The sequence below is a fragment of the Thamnophis elegans genome, chromosome 1, assembly GCF_009769535.1.
Source record: "Thamnophis elegans isolate rThaEle1 chromosome 1, rThaEle1.pri, whole genome shotgun sequence".
NCBI lineage: Eukaryota > Metazoa > Chordata > Lepidosauria > Squamata > Colubridae > Thamnophis > Thamnophis elegans.
Window position 1 is genome coordinate 76,554,428 of NC_045541.1, and position 14,971 is coordinate 76,569,398.

Consider the following 14,971-nt stretch of genomic DNA (forward strand, 5'->3'; position numbering starts at 1 on the left):
GGCCTGCAGTACTGCACCCTAACCATTGTGCCACCTCAGCTCTTTTAACCGTTGCTCCCGGTTCAGCCGAACCGGTAGTGGTATTTAGGCTTAGGTCGTAGAAACGGCAGCAACCCAGTCTGGCCATGCCCCGAACCAGTTCCCTGGCTGACGCTGTCATTACTAGCATGTTGTTTAGTAGTGCGCGCAAGTGCACAGTGCACAGTAAATTGTTCTGTGCATGTGCGAAGAACAATTAACATTGAACTGCGCATGCACACAAAGTGCACGTCTGGCATATGTGTGAGACAAGCAAGCAAGGGCGTGCAAAGCGCACACAAAGCAAGCCAGTAGTAAGACCGGCAACAACCCACCTCTGAACTATGTGCTCAAGAATGTAAAGAGTGACTTATTAGTTTAATTGTGCAAGGAATATACAGGTAGTCTTTGAATTACACCCAGAATTCCCATTACTAAGTAAGCGGGGTGCTAAGTGAATTGTGCCTGATTTTATGATTATTATTTTTTTTGCTATGGTTGTTAAGTGCATAACTGCAGTTAAGTGAACCATATGGTTGTTAAGCAAATCCAGCCTTCCCCATTGTCAGAAGCCAGCTGGGAAGGTCACAAATGATGATCACATGATGCTGCAAACATCATAAATGCATGCTGATTGTCAAGGTTGTCACTGTGGGGATCCTACAATGGTTGTAAGTGTAAGGACATAATCCTAAAACAGTTTTTTCGGTGCCATTGCAACTTCAAACAGTCACTAATGAATGGTTGTTAAATTAAGGACTGCCTGTAAAGTAAAAATTCCAGCAGGAGATGTTTAAACAAACCATAGAACATAATCTTTTCTAGCAGATAAATTGTTTTTTTATTCACAGGTGTTGGAAGATAACAAACAATGGTGGAAGCTGAGGAACCGAAGTGGACAGGCTGGTTATGTTCCATATAATATTTTAGATCTGGTGACTCTGGAGGATTTTGCAGCAATGGAGCAGGTCTGATTTAGTTCTTAAATTAGATATCGTAATTCTTTAAATTAAACATACAATTGCATAGGTTACTTTAATAAATATGCTTCCCTAAATGATTCTGGCTATTAATTTTTCTTAACTATAAGGAAATCATATTTTAATCACACACAAACACACACACACAGAGAGCTTTATAATTCTCTTTCTTTAATAATTCTCTTTCTTTATTAAAACAGCAGTGGAAATTGCAAAGATATGTATCTTCCTCCCGTGGCACGACAAAACCGCGCTACGCAAAATAGCGGAGATTAAATCACGTCCCTAAAGTCGCGACGTCATCACCGCGCGTCATCACCGCGGGGACAACAGCGCGGCGACAGAAGGGCGTTCTTTGCCTCCAAAGGTAGCCCTCCTCCTCCAGCTGACAGCGGCAGCGGGCACGGGGCAAAGCGGGCTGTCCAGCAGCAGCAGCAGCCGGCGGGAAGGGTCCAGCACAGCCACGGGGGACAGCAGGAAGCCCGCGGGGGGGCCCGAGCAGGGCCGCCGACGCTGGCGGTGGAGGAGGACGCAGCAGCGGCGGCGGCGGCTGAGGCTCTCCCGGGGCCGGCGAAGCGGGGTTGCCCGGCAGAGGCAGGCCGCCCTCTTCTTCCTCAACAACATCTCCTTGGATGGGCGGCCACCGCCACCGGGCAAGCCCGCTTCGCCGGCCCCGGGAGAGCCTCAGCCGCCGCCGCCGCCCGCCCTGCCTCTTCCTCCGGGGGAGGCGCCGGCGGCGGAGGCCGCCCGTCCAAGGAGATGTTGTTGAGGAAGAAGAGGGCAGCCTGCCTCCGCCGGGCAAGCCCGCTTCGCCGGCCCAGGAGAGCCTCAGCCGCCGCCGCTGCCGCGTCCTCCTCCACTTCCTGCTGCCCCCCGCGGCTGAGCTGGACCCTTCCCGCGGGCTGCTGCTGCTGGGCAGCCCGCTTTGCCCTGTGCCCGCTGCCGCTGTCAGCTGGAGGAGGAGGGCTACCTTTGGAGGCAAAGAACGAAGCATGTAGAACGCCCTTCTGTCACCGCGCTGTTGTCGCGGCGGTAGGGTCATTTTTTTCTTAGCGCTTCGGACCCCGCGGATTTGCCTCCGCACTTATGTCGGCGCGGATAAGGGCATCGCGGTTTTGTGGTGGAACCTCTTCCTCCTTCCTTTCTCCTCAAAGCAATTCTGTGAGGTAGGGTAGACGAAAATACTCATTAACCCTAAATTGACCTTCTAACCTTGAAGTTTGAATGAAGATTTAAACGCAATCTTCTAATTGTACCACATTATATTTCATTAGGTAGCTATGTGCCAACATATCTGATTCAATTCCTGATGAATGTATGAACAGTCACTTCCATATTCTTTACAAAAGTAGTTTTAAAGGATAAAATTTTCCTAAAGAATTAGGATGCAACCTGGGCCCAAAAATCATGAGTTTTGTTCAATAATGATGCAGGCTATTAATTCATTAAATAAATGAATTATATTTATATAGCCACCCGCTTCACAAATACTGAAAGAAGTATTCATTTCTGTGGAGGGCTTTAATGATACATTTCCACAGAGAATCAAAGTCTCTGTTCTGTTATTCACAGAGATATCTGCCTATATAGATAGATATTATCCATTAAAATGTTCCAGCATGTCAGAATCTCAGCCAAATGCCAGTAAAAGCAGATTTCCTAAGCAGCTGAAGGTTGAAATTATCTCTAATAAAATCAGAACAATGATAGGAATTTTATAACCGGACAAAACAATATTTATTTTATTTTATTTCATGAAGCATGAATTAGATAACAGATATAAGTATAGACATGATTATGAATACATGAAATGAACATGAATACAAGGGAATAGTAGGATAGGGACGTTAGGCACGCTGATGCACTTATGCACGCCCCTTAAAGACCTCTTAGGAATGGGGTGAGGTCAACAGTAGACAGTCTAAGGTTAAAGTTTTGGGGGTTTGGGGAAGAAACCACAGTCAGGTAGTGCATTCCAGGCATTGACCATTCTGTTACTGAAGACATATTTTCTGCAATCAAGTTTGGAGCGTTAATTCATGTAATTGATCAATTACAATCAATTGTAATCAAGGATTTACATCAGTTAAATGGTTATACATTCTTATCAAGCAATAGGGAATAATAAGGATAATAGAAATACGATTTTACATTGAATAAACACAAAAACAATCATTGGACATTTTGTAGAGTAATCAGAAATACCGAGACTTGAGTCCACGAGCATCTGTATCTTCCAGCCCATCCCATAAGTTACCTCCCGGCTATGCTGGCGAGAAATGGGGAAGTGAAATGGCAGCCCACAGTTCTTCAGAAGCCAAAGGACGTAAGTACCCATGCAATCTGAAACCCATTTTGTACGACCTTTCTTGCCACAGTTCTTTAAGTGAATCACTGCAGTTGTTAAGTCAATATCATGGTTGCTAAATGAATCTGGCTCCCCACTGACTTTGCTGATTAGAAAGTCCCAAAAGGTGATCATGTGCCCCCGAGACAATGAAACCGACATAAATACATACAAGTTGCCCACAGTCCAAATTTTGATCAAATGACCCTGGCGATGCTACAATGATCATAATAGCAAAAAGAATAGCACTTAGGTTTATATACCGCTTCACAGGGCTTTTACAGTCCTCTCTAAGCAGTTTACAGAGTCAGCATATTGACCCCAGAAATCTGAGTCCTCCTTTTACCCACCTCGCAAGGATGGAAGGCTGAGTGAACCTTGAGCCTGGTGAGATTTGAAGTGCCAAATTGCAGGGAACCGGCAGGTAGCAGAAGTAGCCTGCAGTACTGCCCTCTAACCACTGCACCACCATAGAGTGAAAAACAGTCATAGGTCTTTCAGTGCCGTTGTAACCTTGAGTAGTTACTAACGAATGGTTATAAATCGAAGACTACCTGTAGCTAGAAACGGACATCTTTAAACATGCTTTTATATGTAGCTCAAATATAATCAAATAATTGATGAAGAGACTTTCTGCAACAAAAAATGTTTTAAAATTTTTCCTCGATTTCTTTTTTTAGAATTGATCCATCACATGGACGAGGTCAATGATGAACTGCTGAAAAAGATCACAAATATCAAAATCCAGCAACCTCAAAGGAATTTTAGAGTAGAGAAGACACAGCAAGTTCACGTGCCCTTAACCTTTGAATCCAATGCTATGGAAGTCAGAGTTTGGCTGGAAGCAAATTCATTCAACAAAGGGTAAGCAGTTCTTCTCCTGTTTCTTTGCCTTCCCAGATCTTTTCTTTTTTTTTTATTTCTTGCAGTTTTCCCTTCCCTTCCTTACAATTGCTAAGGACAATGGAAGTAAGTCTAGTGCATCTATAGTGCAACACATTCATTTTTGTTTCAGATAATGTGAAGTTGTTGGGATAGCAGGATTAAAAAAAAAGGTTTCTAACAATAAGGTTTCTTGCAGAATAGGGAACAGGAGAAAATGCACAAAAACATCCTTGTGTTCCATATTATACGTCCCTCAAATCTTTGTTAACTTTTGAATTTAAAAGATCAAAATTTAAATATCGTCTGCATTTATTTTTAACAGGGTCAGTTTAACGCCATAGCAATGAGCAAGCATCCTCTCAGATTCTTTAAAATCAAGAGGGGGGGAAGGAAAAGAGGGGGAGGGAATCCCTTAAATCATGATGGTTTGCCACAAGGTACAAGATTACACTTAGCATCATCCTGGGATGATGAAACTCTGATTGAGTCCCCAATAAATCTCAGCTATTAGTAAGATCTTGCCTTCAAGTGATACAGGAATATACTTGGATGGAAACAGTACAGAAATGAAGCCTTTCTCTACTTTATCCCCTTAGCCTGTTATGTCCAGAAAATAGGAAAGTTTGCACACGTGCTGATCTGACTTTTTACTGTAGTTGGTGCTAATAATGATATTGCAGAACTGGATTTCGGATCTGCTCTTCTCATGGAGCAGCTTGGCTGTCTTTGTTTCTAATTCAGAGGAAGTACATTTCATTTGTACACACTAGGCAAAAGTTACACTTAATGCAGCGCAGAGCTACCCACAGATCTTTTAAAATATGTCTTGATGCAACAGTGATATAGATTTGAAAATTACCATATTGAACACAAAATTGTTGTGTATGGCAGCTACCGTAGTTGAATGCTTCTCAAAGATGAGGAAATGGATGTGTAGTGGATGGGTACTATTAAAAAGAATGTTTGCGAAAAGAAGTGACAATAGCTGTGCATAAGTGTATGTTTCTGCTTTTTTATATGACAGTGAACTTTGGATATGTCACAAGAAATATAAAAATAAGTTGAATGTGGTGAGATGGAATGTGTGTGGGTTAAAACAAGTGATGGGCTCAAGAGTATATGGAGTTTAATGAATGTGGATAGAATACAAAATTAATGATTGGCATGAAGTAAGTACATGGTGATTTGATCTAGGTTCAAATTATGAAGCCAATACAGTATATGAAGGAAGAGTAATTGGATTGAGAGGAAGAGGAAGGCTGAGAAAGTTGATGTGATGCTGAAAGAGTTGAGAAATGTTAAAAAATGAAAAGCAGTGCAGGAAGCCTGTAGTAGGTTTGTAAGGACTGGATGATAAAGAGAAGTGTGGTGAAGGGTGTTAGTGTAATTTTAGTTGTGTTTCCTTTTGTTTTCTTTTTTTAATCTCATGACTTTTTCTGAAGTGCTTGCTAGTTCTTACGCTTTTTCTGTGCTCTGTATAATATTACTTACCCTCAAAGGGACTAGCACATATACATCAATCAGGGCTTAAAGATTGCCCTCATGAGAAAGATGTTAAGGAATAATTGTAGAGAGACATCTGCAGATGCAAATCAAGTTTTTTCTAGAAAACAAACTGCGTTACTCCTGGACACATGTGTTACCATCTTCTTCAGTTTCAAGGGAACTTTCTTCTGTAAAGGGCGTTATATAAATATACTTTCGATTTAGAACAGCCAAAATAATCTCTATTTACAATTGTATGTTCTACTGATTAGTGCAGGATTTCCAGCAAATCATAATGTAAAAAACTACAGATCACTAAGAGATAGTTATATTCTATTCTAGCTAAAAAGGAGAGAGACCGCCTTTGCGTATCAGGATTAAAGTTTACATAACTATGACAGCGATGAAACTAGCCTTTGAATAGTTTGCCCACTACTTATGTATGCCAGTAGAGGATCTTTTACACTTGCTCAGAATGGCACAGGAGGAAGAGGCAAAAAACATCCCAGTCTGAAAGAGGTTTAAAAAATGTATTACCGTAGTTTAGTTTTAGTTTAGTTCAGTTCAGTTTATTTTTAAGAAACTGGTCCACATTTCAAATTTCTTATACTTCATGAAGACTGAATGCAGACCCTTCTCAGAGACGAGATCATGGCATCCTTTTAGAAACCTTTGGAGCAGATGTCAAGGATATAGAATTAACAATCTTCCATAAATTTAGGACAAACTATTTGGCCTATGAAAAGTGTTGAATGTCTGGAGTCTTGTACATCTTTAAATAGTGCTTCCCCCCCCCCTTAACATGTTTTTTTAGAACCGTGGACCATCTTGGTATACTGACAGGAGCACAGCTTTTCTCCTTGAACAAAGAAGAATTGAAAAAAGTATGCGGAGAAGAAGGTGCCCGGGTATTTAGCAAAATCACAGTACAAAGGGCTATCCTAGAGGTAAAGTTCCTAAAATAGCAAGCTTTTGATGATCATATCCATTATTTAAAGAATAGGCAGTAACATTACTAGTGCTGTCCACAATCTTTTAAGGCTGTTAATACTTTGAGGGCAATCTCAAAATCCTGGGAAGATGCTGATGCTTTTAAGCATTGCACATAAACTAGCAGACTTTATTCCTGTGCTAATAAGGTAGTTCAGTGGTTCTCAACTTGTGGGTTCACAATGTCATCACAGGGGATCTGAGAAGGCTTGAAGAAATGCTATGATTTAAATCCTGAGTTAAGTCCATGGTCACAAAAGGTATTTAAAGGGGGTCTGTGGTGGAAAAAAAGTGGAGACCCATTGAGGTACTTTATGGTTCATCTATTTTCAGCTATAGCAGAATTTAACTTGTAACGTTTAAGAATTGCATGTATCTTACAAATAAAATGCATTTTATAGGGTTAATAAAAGTAATTTACCAATAATCCCTTCAATTTATTCCTCCTTTTTTTAACTTTATGCCTTTTGTTTATGCCACTTTGAAAGCAGCTCTGGTCCTTCGTGATCCTATGATCTCAACAATGTCCAATAGCAAAGTCAATTAATTCCAGCTCAGTCTTTTTCTCCAAATTAATCATTACATACCACTATTCCTGGAAAATTAATGGTTTTAACATTAATCAGATGAGAGTTTTTGGATATCTAAGTATCTCCTTCCAAGCCTTGATAATCTGGAACAAAGAAGGGTTAACTTGCCTCCAGCCCCAAAAGTTTTCAAATACCATCTTCCATTTTGCCAATTACAAAGATAATAAGCATGTCTAGTGCTATTAAAAGTTTTAGCACAAAGATCATTAATCACCTACTATATGATGCATGGTAAAATAATCCAATTCAAATTTTTAAGGGCTTTGCTTCAAGTGACTGATTGTTTTATCTTACTCCCTGTTGAAATTAGAATTTGAGCCAATTTCTTTGGAGACCAAATAAAATAACTGGTTGAAGTATTAGACCAACTTACTCTTTTTTGATATTACCCAAGTCTCTCTGATTTTTCAGGATAATTACATCGTCACATGAAAGGCAGGAATTTCAGTCTATTGGCTCTTTGACTGAATCTTAGTTGAAATTGAACAGTGTCATTTTATAGCAGGGGTGTCAAACTCAAGACCCACAGGCTTAGATCTGGCCTGTGGGGCCACCCTAGAAACAGCAAAGGATCAGCCCGCAGTGCCTCTGCCAGCAAAAATGGAGTTCAGAAGGGTCTTGTGCGGCCCTCCCGAGCTCTGTTTTCGTTGCAAGAGGCCGTCGCAGCCAAAAATGGAGCTTGCGAGGGCTGTACATAGCCCTCCGGAGCTCCATTTTCGCTGGCAGAGGGTTGCAGGAGGCTGTCACAGCCGAAAACAGAGCTTGGGAGCCTGTTTCCACTGGCAGGGTGCTCGGGCCACCACAGGCACCCCTGACACAAGTGACATTGAGCTGGTCATGCCCACCCCAACCTCCTGAGGTCAAACACAACCTCGATGCAACCCTCAATGAAATCAAGTTCAACACCCCTGTTTTACAGGATTAAACCAATCTTGCAACAATGTATATTGCAGGCTTGTATCAGTTTCTGCCCTCTTACACTAAAAAGATTAGCAAATATTCTTTGCTTGACCCACAAAAGATCCCTTAACTCTGCCTAAAATTGCCACCTTCCTATAAGGAAAAAGACTACATAATATTTCTCTGCAAAAATAACTTTGTCCAAGTTCATTAGAAGAAACAATTTTATATATCCCCTTGCAATTCCTTTTTATATGACATATTGCTGAATTAATAGCAACTCTCTTAACTACAATCATGCCTAACCAAAGGGGGAAATGATTTTCCTCATCTTAGCTGATAGATTACAAAATGCCTCCAGATGGGCTGCTAAATTTGTTGCAGTAGTTATTTCTGCTATCTATTTAGTTGTCTAGTAAGCCTGATAATTTATTTTCTCTCCAAGAATATTTGCATTTTATGTCTATTTTAAATCTCATCCGTTAACTTTCTATATGTGCACTTCATATGTTCATATGTTTTTGACATATAATGTAAAATCAATTAAAAAATATTTCTTTTTCTGTAGTAAAACTGCAGATCTAACTTTAAAGTAATAAAGTAATAATATGGCTTGCACCTTTTTAGCTCGCCTCCAAAGGATCAATCAAAGTTTTGCAGTGGTGGGCTACAATGTTTATTTCATTTTTGCAGGAAGAGGAGTAAGGAGATTTCTATTCAGGACATAGCTTTAAATCTCTGGCAAGTCAGACCAATAATTAAACAATAATTCTTTCTTTAAAATGATGAGATTGATGGAAGAGAAGGCAATTGCAGGTCATCTCAAATTACTTCTGAGAAATTGGAGAGAAGAAACCATAGCAGTGAACTCACTGCTAAATGAGAAAATGCTAAATTAAAGTGATTTACCTTACGTAGGTAATATTTTTTAAAAATAAAATTCTTTATCTTTTTTTTCTTAACAGAAAAATAGAGAGAAATCAGAACTTGAGGAAATCATGGAGCGACGCCAAGAGAGGATTGATTCTTCTATTTAAGTTATTTTGATTTATTTCAACTTGTAGTCACATATATTTACTTGTAGGAAAAAGGGAAAAGAGGAAAAATATAACAGAGTATCTCTTCAAGTGAGACTGTTGGGACTATCAATGTACATTGCTATTCAGACCAACTGTTCCTTCAGCAATATTGACAAAGGGAACACTCAACTCCCTCATTAATTTGACAAAGCATTGGGAAAGAAGCTGTGTTATTGAATGAAGTATTATATTTTTATATTGCTATATTTTATACATGATGTTACGTCTATGATTTCAGAGCATGAGGATGACCATATTTCTGCTCTAAGCAAAGGTTGGATTGAAGCAAAACAACCCAATCAATCTACGCAGTACCTTTTCTCTGTGGCCCATCAATGCATCCAGAACTGGCTGGAAATACCGTTTGTTATTAGCCAGCAAACCCATGTGCTTTGAAGCCTACATGCTTCCAAATCTTCTGCTAGTTTTGTACAAAACTCAGTAAAACCTGTATCTAGCATGCAGTGGGGAAATCTTCTGCATCACCTTTGCTACATAGAAAAACTTACCATTAGCGGTCAAGATCTTTACATTTGCCTTCTTTTTTTCCTAAAATTATTTCCCCCCCCCCCCCAACTGCTTTAAAAAAAAATTACATGCAATCAAAAAAGTTCTTGGGGAAAATACTTTGCACTGTAGTAAGTCAGGTTCATCCAGTGGTAGTTTAATGATTAACTGCTTCATTTATATTGAAAGTGATAGCATTCTTTGCTTGCAAAAACACATCTCTCCTTTCTTTGCATAGGCTTTTCTATAGGCTTTGTCCGCTCGTGTATGCACACACGACTTGAATGACCTTGAATACTTTGCACCTGCCCAGGCTTGACCCCACTTACCTTTGTTCTGATCCTGAAGTGATCATGTGAGGCATCCCTGATAATTTCAACAGCAAATCCAAATAGTCACAGCATTCCAATTGTCTTGTGAAAAGGACTGTCAAGGCATATAAAAGAGTGCATAACTGACCTGGCCCATAGCCATGTATATAAAAACATGTTTATTATTTATTAGTATAAGGAGATACCTGGAGTTCTACAGTCCAAGGCTGTACATATTTATTCATGTGTTTAGAACCAAAGCCTCATGGGAAGAGCCCTCAGACTGCTCTGACAGTGGACTCTCTGGTAGCTCTGCAAATACAGATGCAGCAAGATGGAAGAGAGAACAGCATTTCATTTGGTTTTTTCCCCCCTAGACTTTTTCTTTTCCCATTTTCTTTTGTGCCTATTTTCTTTTTAAGTCAAGAGGAAGAAGTTGTTCTCCACCATCTTCAAAATTGGTGTAGATTAAGATTAGGTTTAGGGCATGTCAGGCGCCCCCAAAAGACTACCTATAAGTTTTCAGGATATTCCCTGCTTCCATTTCCCCCAACATTAAACTTCAGGTGTTAACAAAAAATTTTTAACATTTTTACAGAGGTTGGCAAAGAATATTCAAGGTAGATCTCTCCACTCCAGAGAAAAATTGAAGAAGTCTCCCAAATACTCTTCCAAGGGAGTAATCCAAAGAAATACAATTTAGAAATCAGTGTGTTTCTTTGTTTTAATACATTATCACTAAACTATATATAGACCAGAATAAAGGGCTGTAATTATTCTCAGTAACACATGGCAAAAATCTCCAAAATAAAGGTGGACTAAAATGAAAGCCAAACAAATAAATTCACTTTTGCTGATTGGCATGGCTTTAGGATGCTTTTCTTATCCTTTTTATCCTAGGGATAAGACAAAATTAGCTCTTTGTTTGGGCACTACTTGATTCATAGGAAGCTTCAGTATCACCCAATTAATAATGATTAATCAAAATACAAGGAAGAACCCAACATATAATTCCAATCTGATGGGATTCTCAATATTCCAAATGCATTCAAACTATGCAATCTGCTTTAATCTGGAGAAGGATGCCCAATGTATGGTTCATGAGACAATTTATTTTGATTCCAGGAACTCCTCTAATGAATATAAACTTTCATAAAAGCTAAATTTATGAGCCATCTGGACAGGAAGAAATATGAAATTAGAACATGGCACCTTATCCACTTGACACCATTACTCTTTTATAATTTTTAAAATCCAGAACAAGTTGGTGAAAATTTATATTTGGTGGCTAAGTTTTTAATAGGTTCATCACACTAAGTTACAGGTGCCACTATGTCTCCTATCTTTTGTAAAGTAAAGCTCAGCTTTGCTTAATTAGGCATAAGCCAAAATCCATAATCAGTTGTGATTCTCAGATGCTTTTCTTTTTCTGCCTCAATTATGTAATTGGCTGCTTACATCCCCAGTGGGAAGCTATTTAGCCAAAATCAAAGTATGCAATTGAAGTGGGACTGTAGACTTATGAAAATTGCTGTAGTCAGTGTAGGTGAACACAACTCCGTTCAAACTGCAAATCAGTATATAATATATTAGCTGCTAAAATTTCATTTACATATATTTTGAATCTGAAAATATATAAATCTTGAAATTGTTAAACATGGAGGTATATATATCATTCAAAAAATGTGTATTATTCTGCAGGTTGAGAAATTTGTGAAACCAAGCCTTTAAAGAAAGCATACTTTGTTGCTTAATGTTCCTCTATCTACTACTACTATTTATACATTAGCCGGAATGGTTTATCTGTACATAACTATGTAGACAATGTTCTTAACAAAGGTGAAAGAAAAAAACTTTTGTGGAGATATTGCTAAATAAAAATAAGGTCACATTAAGTATTTTAAAGGTAGCGTGCAGAGATAATTTAAATCATACTTTAAAATCAGAAAAAAATTATATGTGAAGCTGACAAATATATAAGCAACAGCTGGTGCACTTACTTATACACCAGATATAGAGCAGGCAAAATTAACTATCGCTTATCGTATGGAATATTAATAATATGGTAAAGTCAAACAAAATAATATAGATATTTAGAATGCCTAATAGGAAGAATAAACAATAAATGTAAGAAATAAATGGCTATGTTCTCACTTTTAAATGTACATTAATAGCTGTAGATTTTAATTCACAAAAATACATGATTATCACCATTAAGGAACAATTCCATGAGAGAGAAAGAAATCAAAGCAACACAACTACTTTTACAGTGTATTACCTATGTATATGATAGGAGGACTGAAGTGACATTATCCTGTCTTTCATTTGACATTTTACAACTCTGTAAACATCTTTTCTCTTAATTGAAGTGAAATACATTTCTCTGGCTCTTATTTCCCAATGACATGTCAGAACAGAAGGGCTTTGGATCCTCTAAATCCACAGCCCGTCTTGGCATGTTTGACTTTTCTCTGTCTGAAGGTATTAGAGTATAAATAATTCCATCAGTGACTTTTCTGCGGTAGCCAATAGGAAGCTTAGAAGACTGAATCACCTCCTACTTGGAGCAATCACTTTCCTCTCTGCTATTGGAGGAGGTCCGCCAAACACACTCTATGGCAGATGTAGTTGGAAGACTCTCCTATATCATATTAATGGAGCAAGCACAATCCTCATTGCATCACACACCCCAGAAAACTGCTGAAGAGAGACTAGTTTCTTTTTTGATTTATTCGGAAGTATTTGAAGCATATCAAATTGAGTATATATATTTATGTCTGAAGATATGCCTAACCAAAGATGCTTTCATTAGTATTGCTGAATTGTCTGTATGTACTATAAATGAAATGGCAAGTTGGTTGAAAATTAATATTAATTCTAAAATGTATCCTTATGTAAAATATGAATGGAAATTTTAATGCTTTGCTTTACTGTATCTATGCTTCATTTGTCGCACAATTTGCATGATTTCAACCAAAAATGGGAAATTTGAGATTTTTAATACATGTCCTCTCTTGCATATTAAAACTATCTACCAGCACTGTTCAAACTGGGGGCTGTCTCTTATAACTTAACATTGTAGTTATTCTATATGGAAAGCCTTCTGCATATATTTGCTTAATATATGGACAAGACCTAGCCCTATTTTTATTCATGACCAATTATCATATATCGGTAGGAATTGATGTCAAAATGCTTTCTGTATCCGCTAGAAATTCTAAAAATCATTTATCCTGAAGGGCACCGACTTGAAATATGCCATACATGAGATAAACTATGCAATTGTAGCACTGTGGTAGTTACAAAGAAGTTGAACACCTTCTCAACACTGGACTTGGAGTTTACCTCTAGTTTTTAAAATCTTACAAATGATTTTCTATACTAATGTGCAAAGCGTTTGAATATGGGGGGAAATACCCTGCTTGTTTCACATTTCAAACAGGTTGTTTTGGTCATTTAAGCCTTGAGTTAGAAACATGACATCAGGCTGCAAACGCTGCTGAACTGGCCAAAAATGTCAACTGTAGATGTAAAACAGCTGCTCTGCACTCAGAACAACTGTTTTGCATTCAGAATGGGACATTTCCACTTGAGAATGGCACAAAATCAAAACACTTTGCACATTCCTATTCTGACCTTTATATTGCATATGAAGTAGGTAGCTGCCCAATTTGAAATTTTGGTCAAAGTAACAGAGAACTGCAATTTGTTCCATTTTCTCAGACCAACTGTATTCCCTGAATAGGACTGTTGTAATCCCATTGGGAAAACATTGGCCAATTTCAACAAAAAAGTAGAATGAATGAATGAATGAATGAATGAATGAATGAATGAATGAATGAATGAATGACATGTCTGCTGGGCTGGTCTGAATTTAAATGTCAAGTTAGGACATCCCTCTTCCAGAAAAAAAAATATTTCTACTCTTTTTACACGTGTTTCAGTTAAAATTAAAACAATCTATAGAAAAAAATCTGTTTTCCCTGATATTAACTGAGTACTCCAATCCACAAGAAATTAATCAGACAAGCAGTATGAGCTGATGCTTGGGTGTTTTAGCATAGCAGAAGTAGCATAGCTTTATCATAGCTACCTTACCATAGCTAGATATTTTCTTTTTGGCTTTGATTATTGTATCAAAGAAATACCTAATTAGTGGCCGATCCAAACTCACCCAGCCGGCTTTAATGCCCAAGCCTGGGCTAAAACTCACCGTCTCTTGGTTTCTAGCATGGTGTCTCAGCCACTAGCCCAAACTGGCTCTCAGAAGCTATCTTTCACATTGTACATGATTAATCCCTCCGTTTTAAGCCGCCAAGGACTCAAAAAAGCATATTTTGTGTCAGTTTGTGGACTTTCTACATACTAAATGTAACAGAAGGTTAACAGAGGGATTTGAAGATTAGTGTAATGATAGCTTAACCTGTTGGCTGTTTTGCCTCTCTCTCTCTCTCTCTCTCTCTCTCTCTCTCTCTCTCCCTTCCTCCCTCCCTCCTCCCTCTCTATATCTATCTATCTATATCTAATTTATATCTATCTATCTATCTCTATATCTATCTATCTATCTCTATCTATCTATCATCTATCTATCATCTATCTATCTATCTATCTATCTATCTATCTATCTATCTATCTATCTATCTATCTATCTATCTATCTATCTATCTATCTATCGGTGGGGTAGAGAGAGGGGGAAGGGGGGAGCCCGACTTATAACACCTTACGTCTCAAACGTAAGCAAGGACGAGGCACACCGAGCGGCCTTTCCCTCCCCCGCTTCCAATGATCGGTTCTAGTTCATTTTAAGTTTAAGGCCACTGCATCGCCTGCTCTTCCTGCAACCCAGAGCAATCCTGATTGGCTGCCGAGCAGGAAAAAC

General features: G+C 38.6%; 1 protein-coding gene across 1 annotated transcript in view; it reads left to right on the forward strand.

Moving 5' to 3' along the window:
* EPS8L2 (EPS8 like 2) overlaps positions 1-13,132 on the forward strand; it is a 108,976-nt gene extending 95,844 nt beyond the window's left edge. Inside the window, exons 17-21 of the mRNA XM_032221370.1 lie at positions 870-986; positions 3,189-3,324; positions 4,026-4,209; positions 6,530-6,662; positions 9,161-13,132. Coding sequence (XP_032077261.1) covers positions 870-986; positions 3,189-3,324; positions 4,026-4,209; positions 6,530-6,662; positions 9,161-9,232 — 642 coding nt within the window. The 3' untranslated portion in view covers positions 9,233-13,132. The remainder of the gene's footprint in view (positions 1-869; positions 987-3,188; positions 3,325-4,025; positions 4,210-6,529; positions 6,663-9,160) is intronic.
* Positions 13,133-14,971: the final 1,839 nt, after the last annotated feature.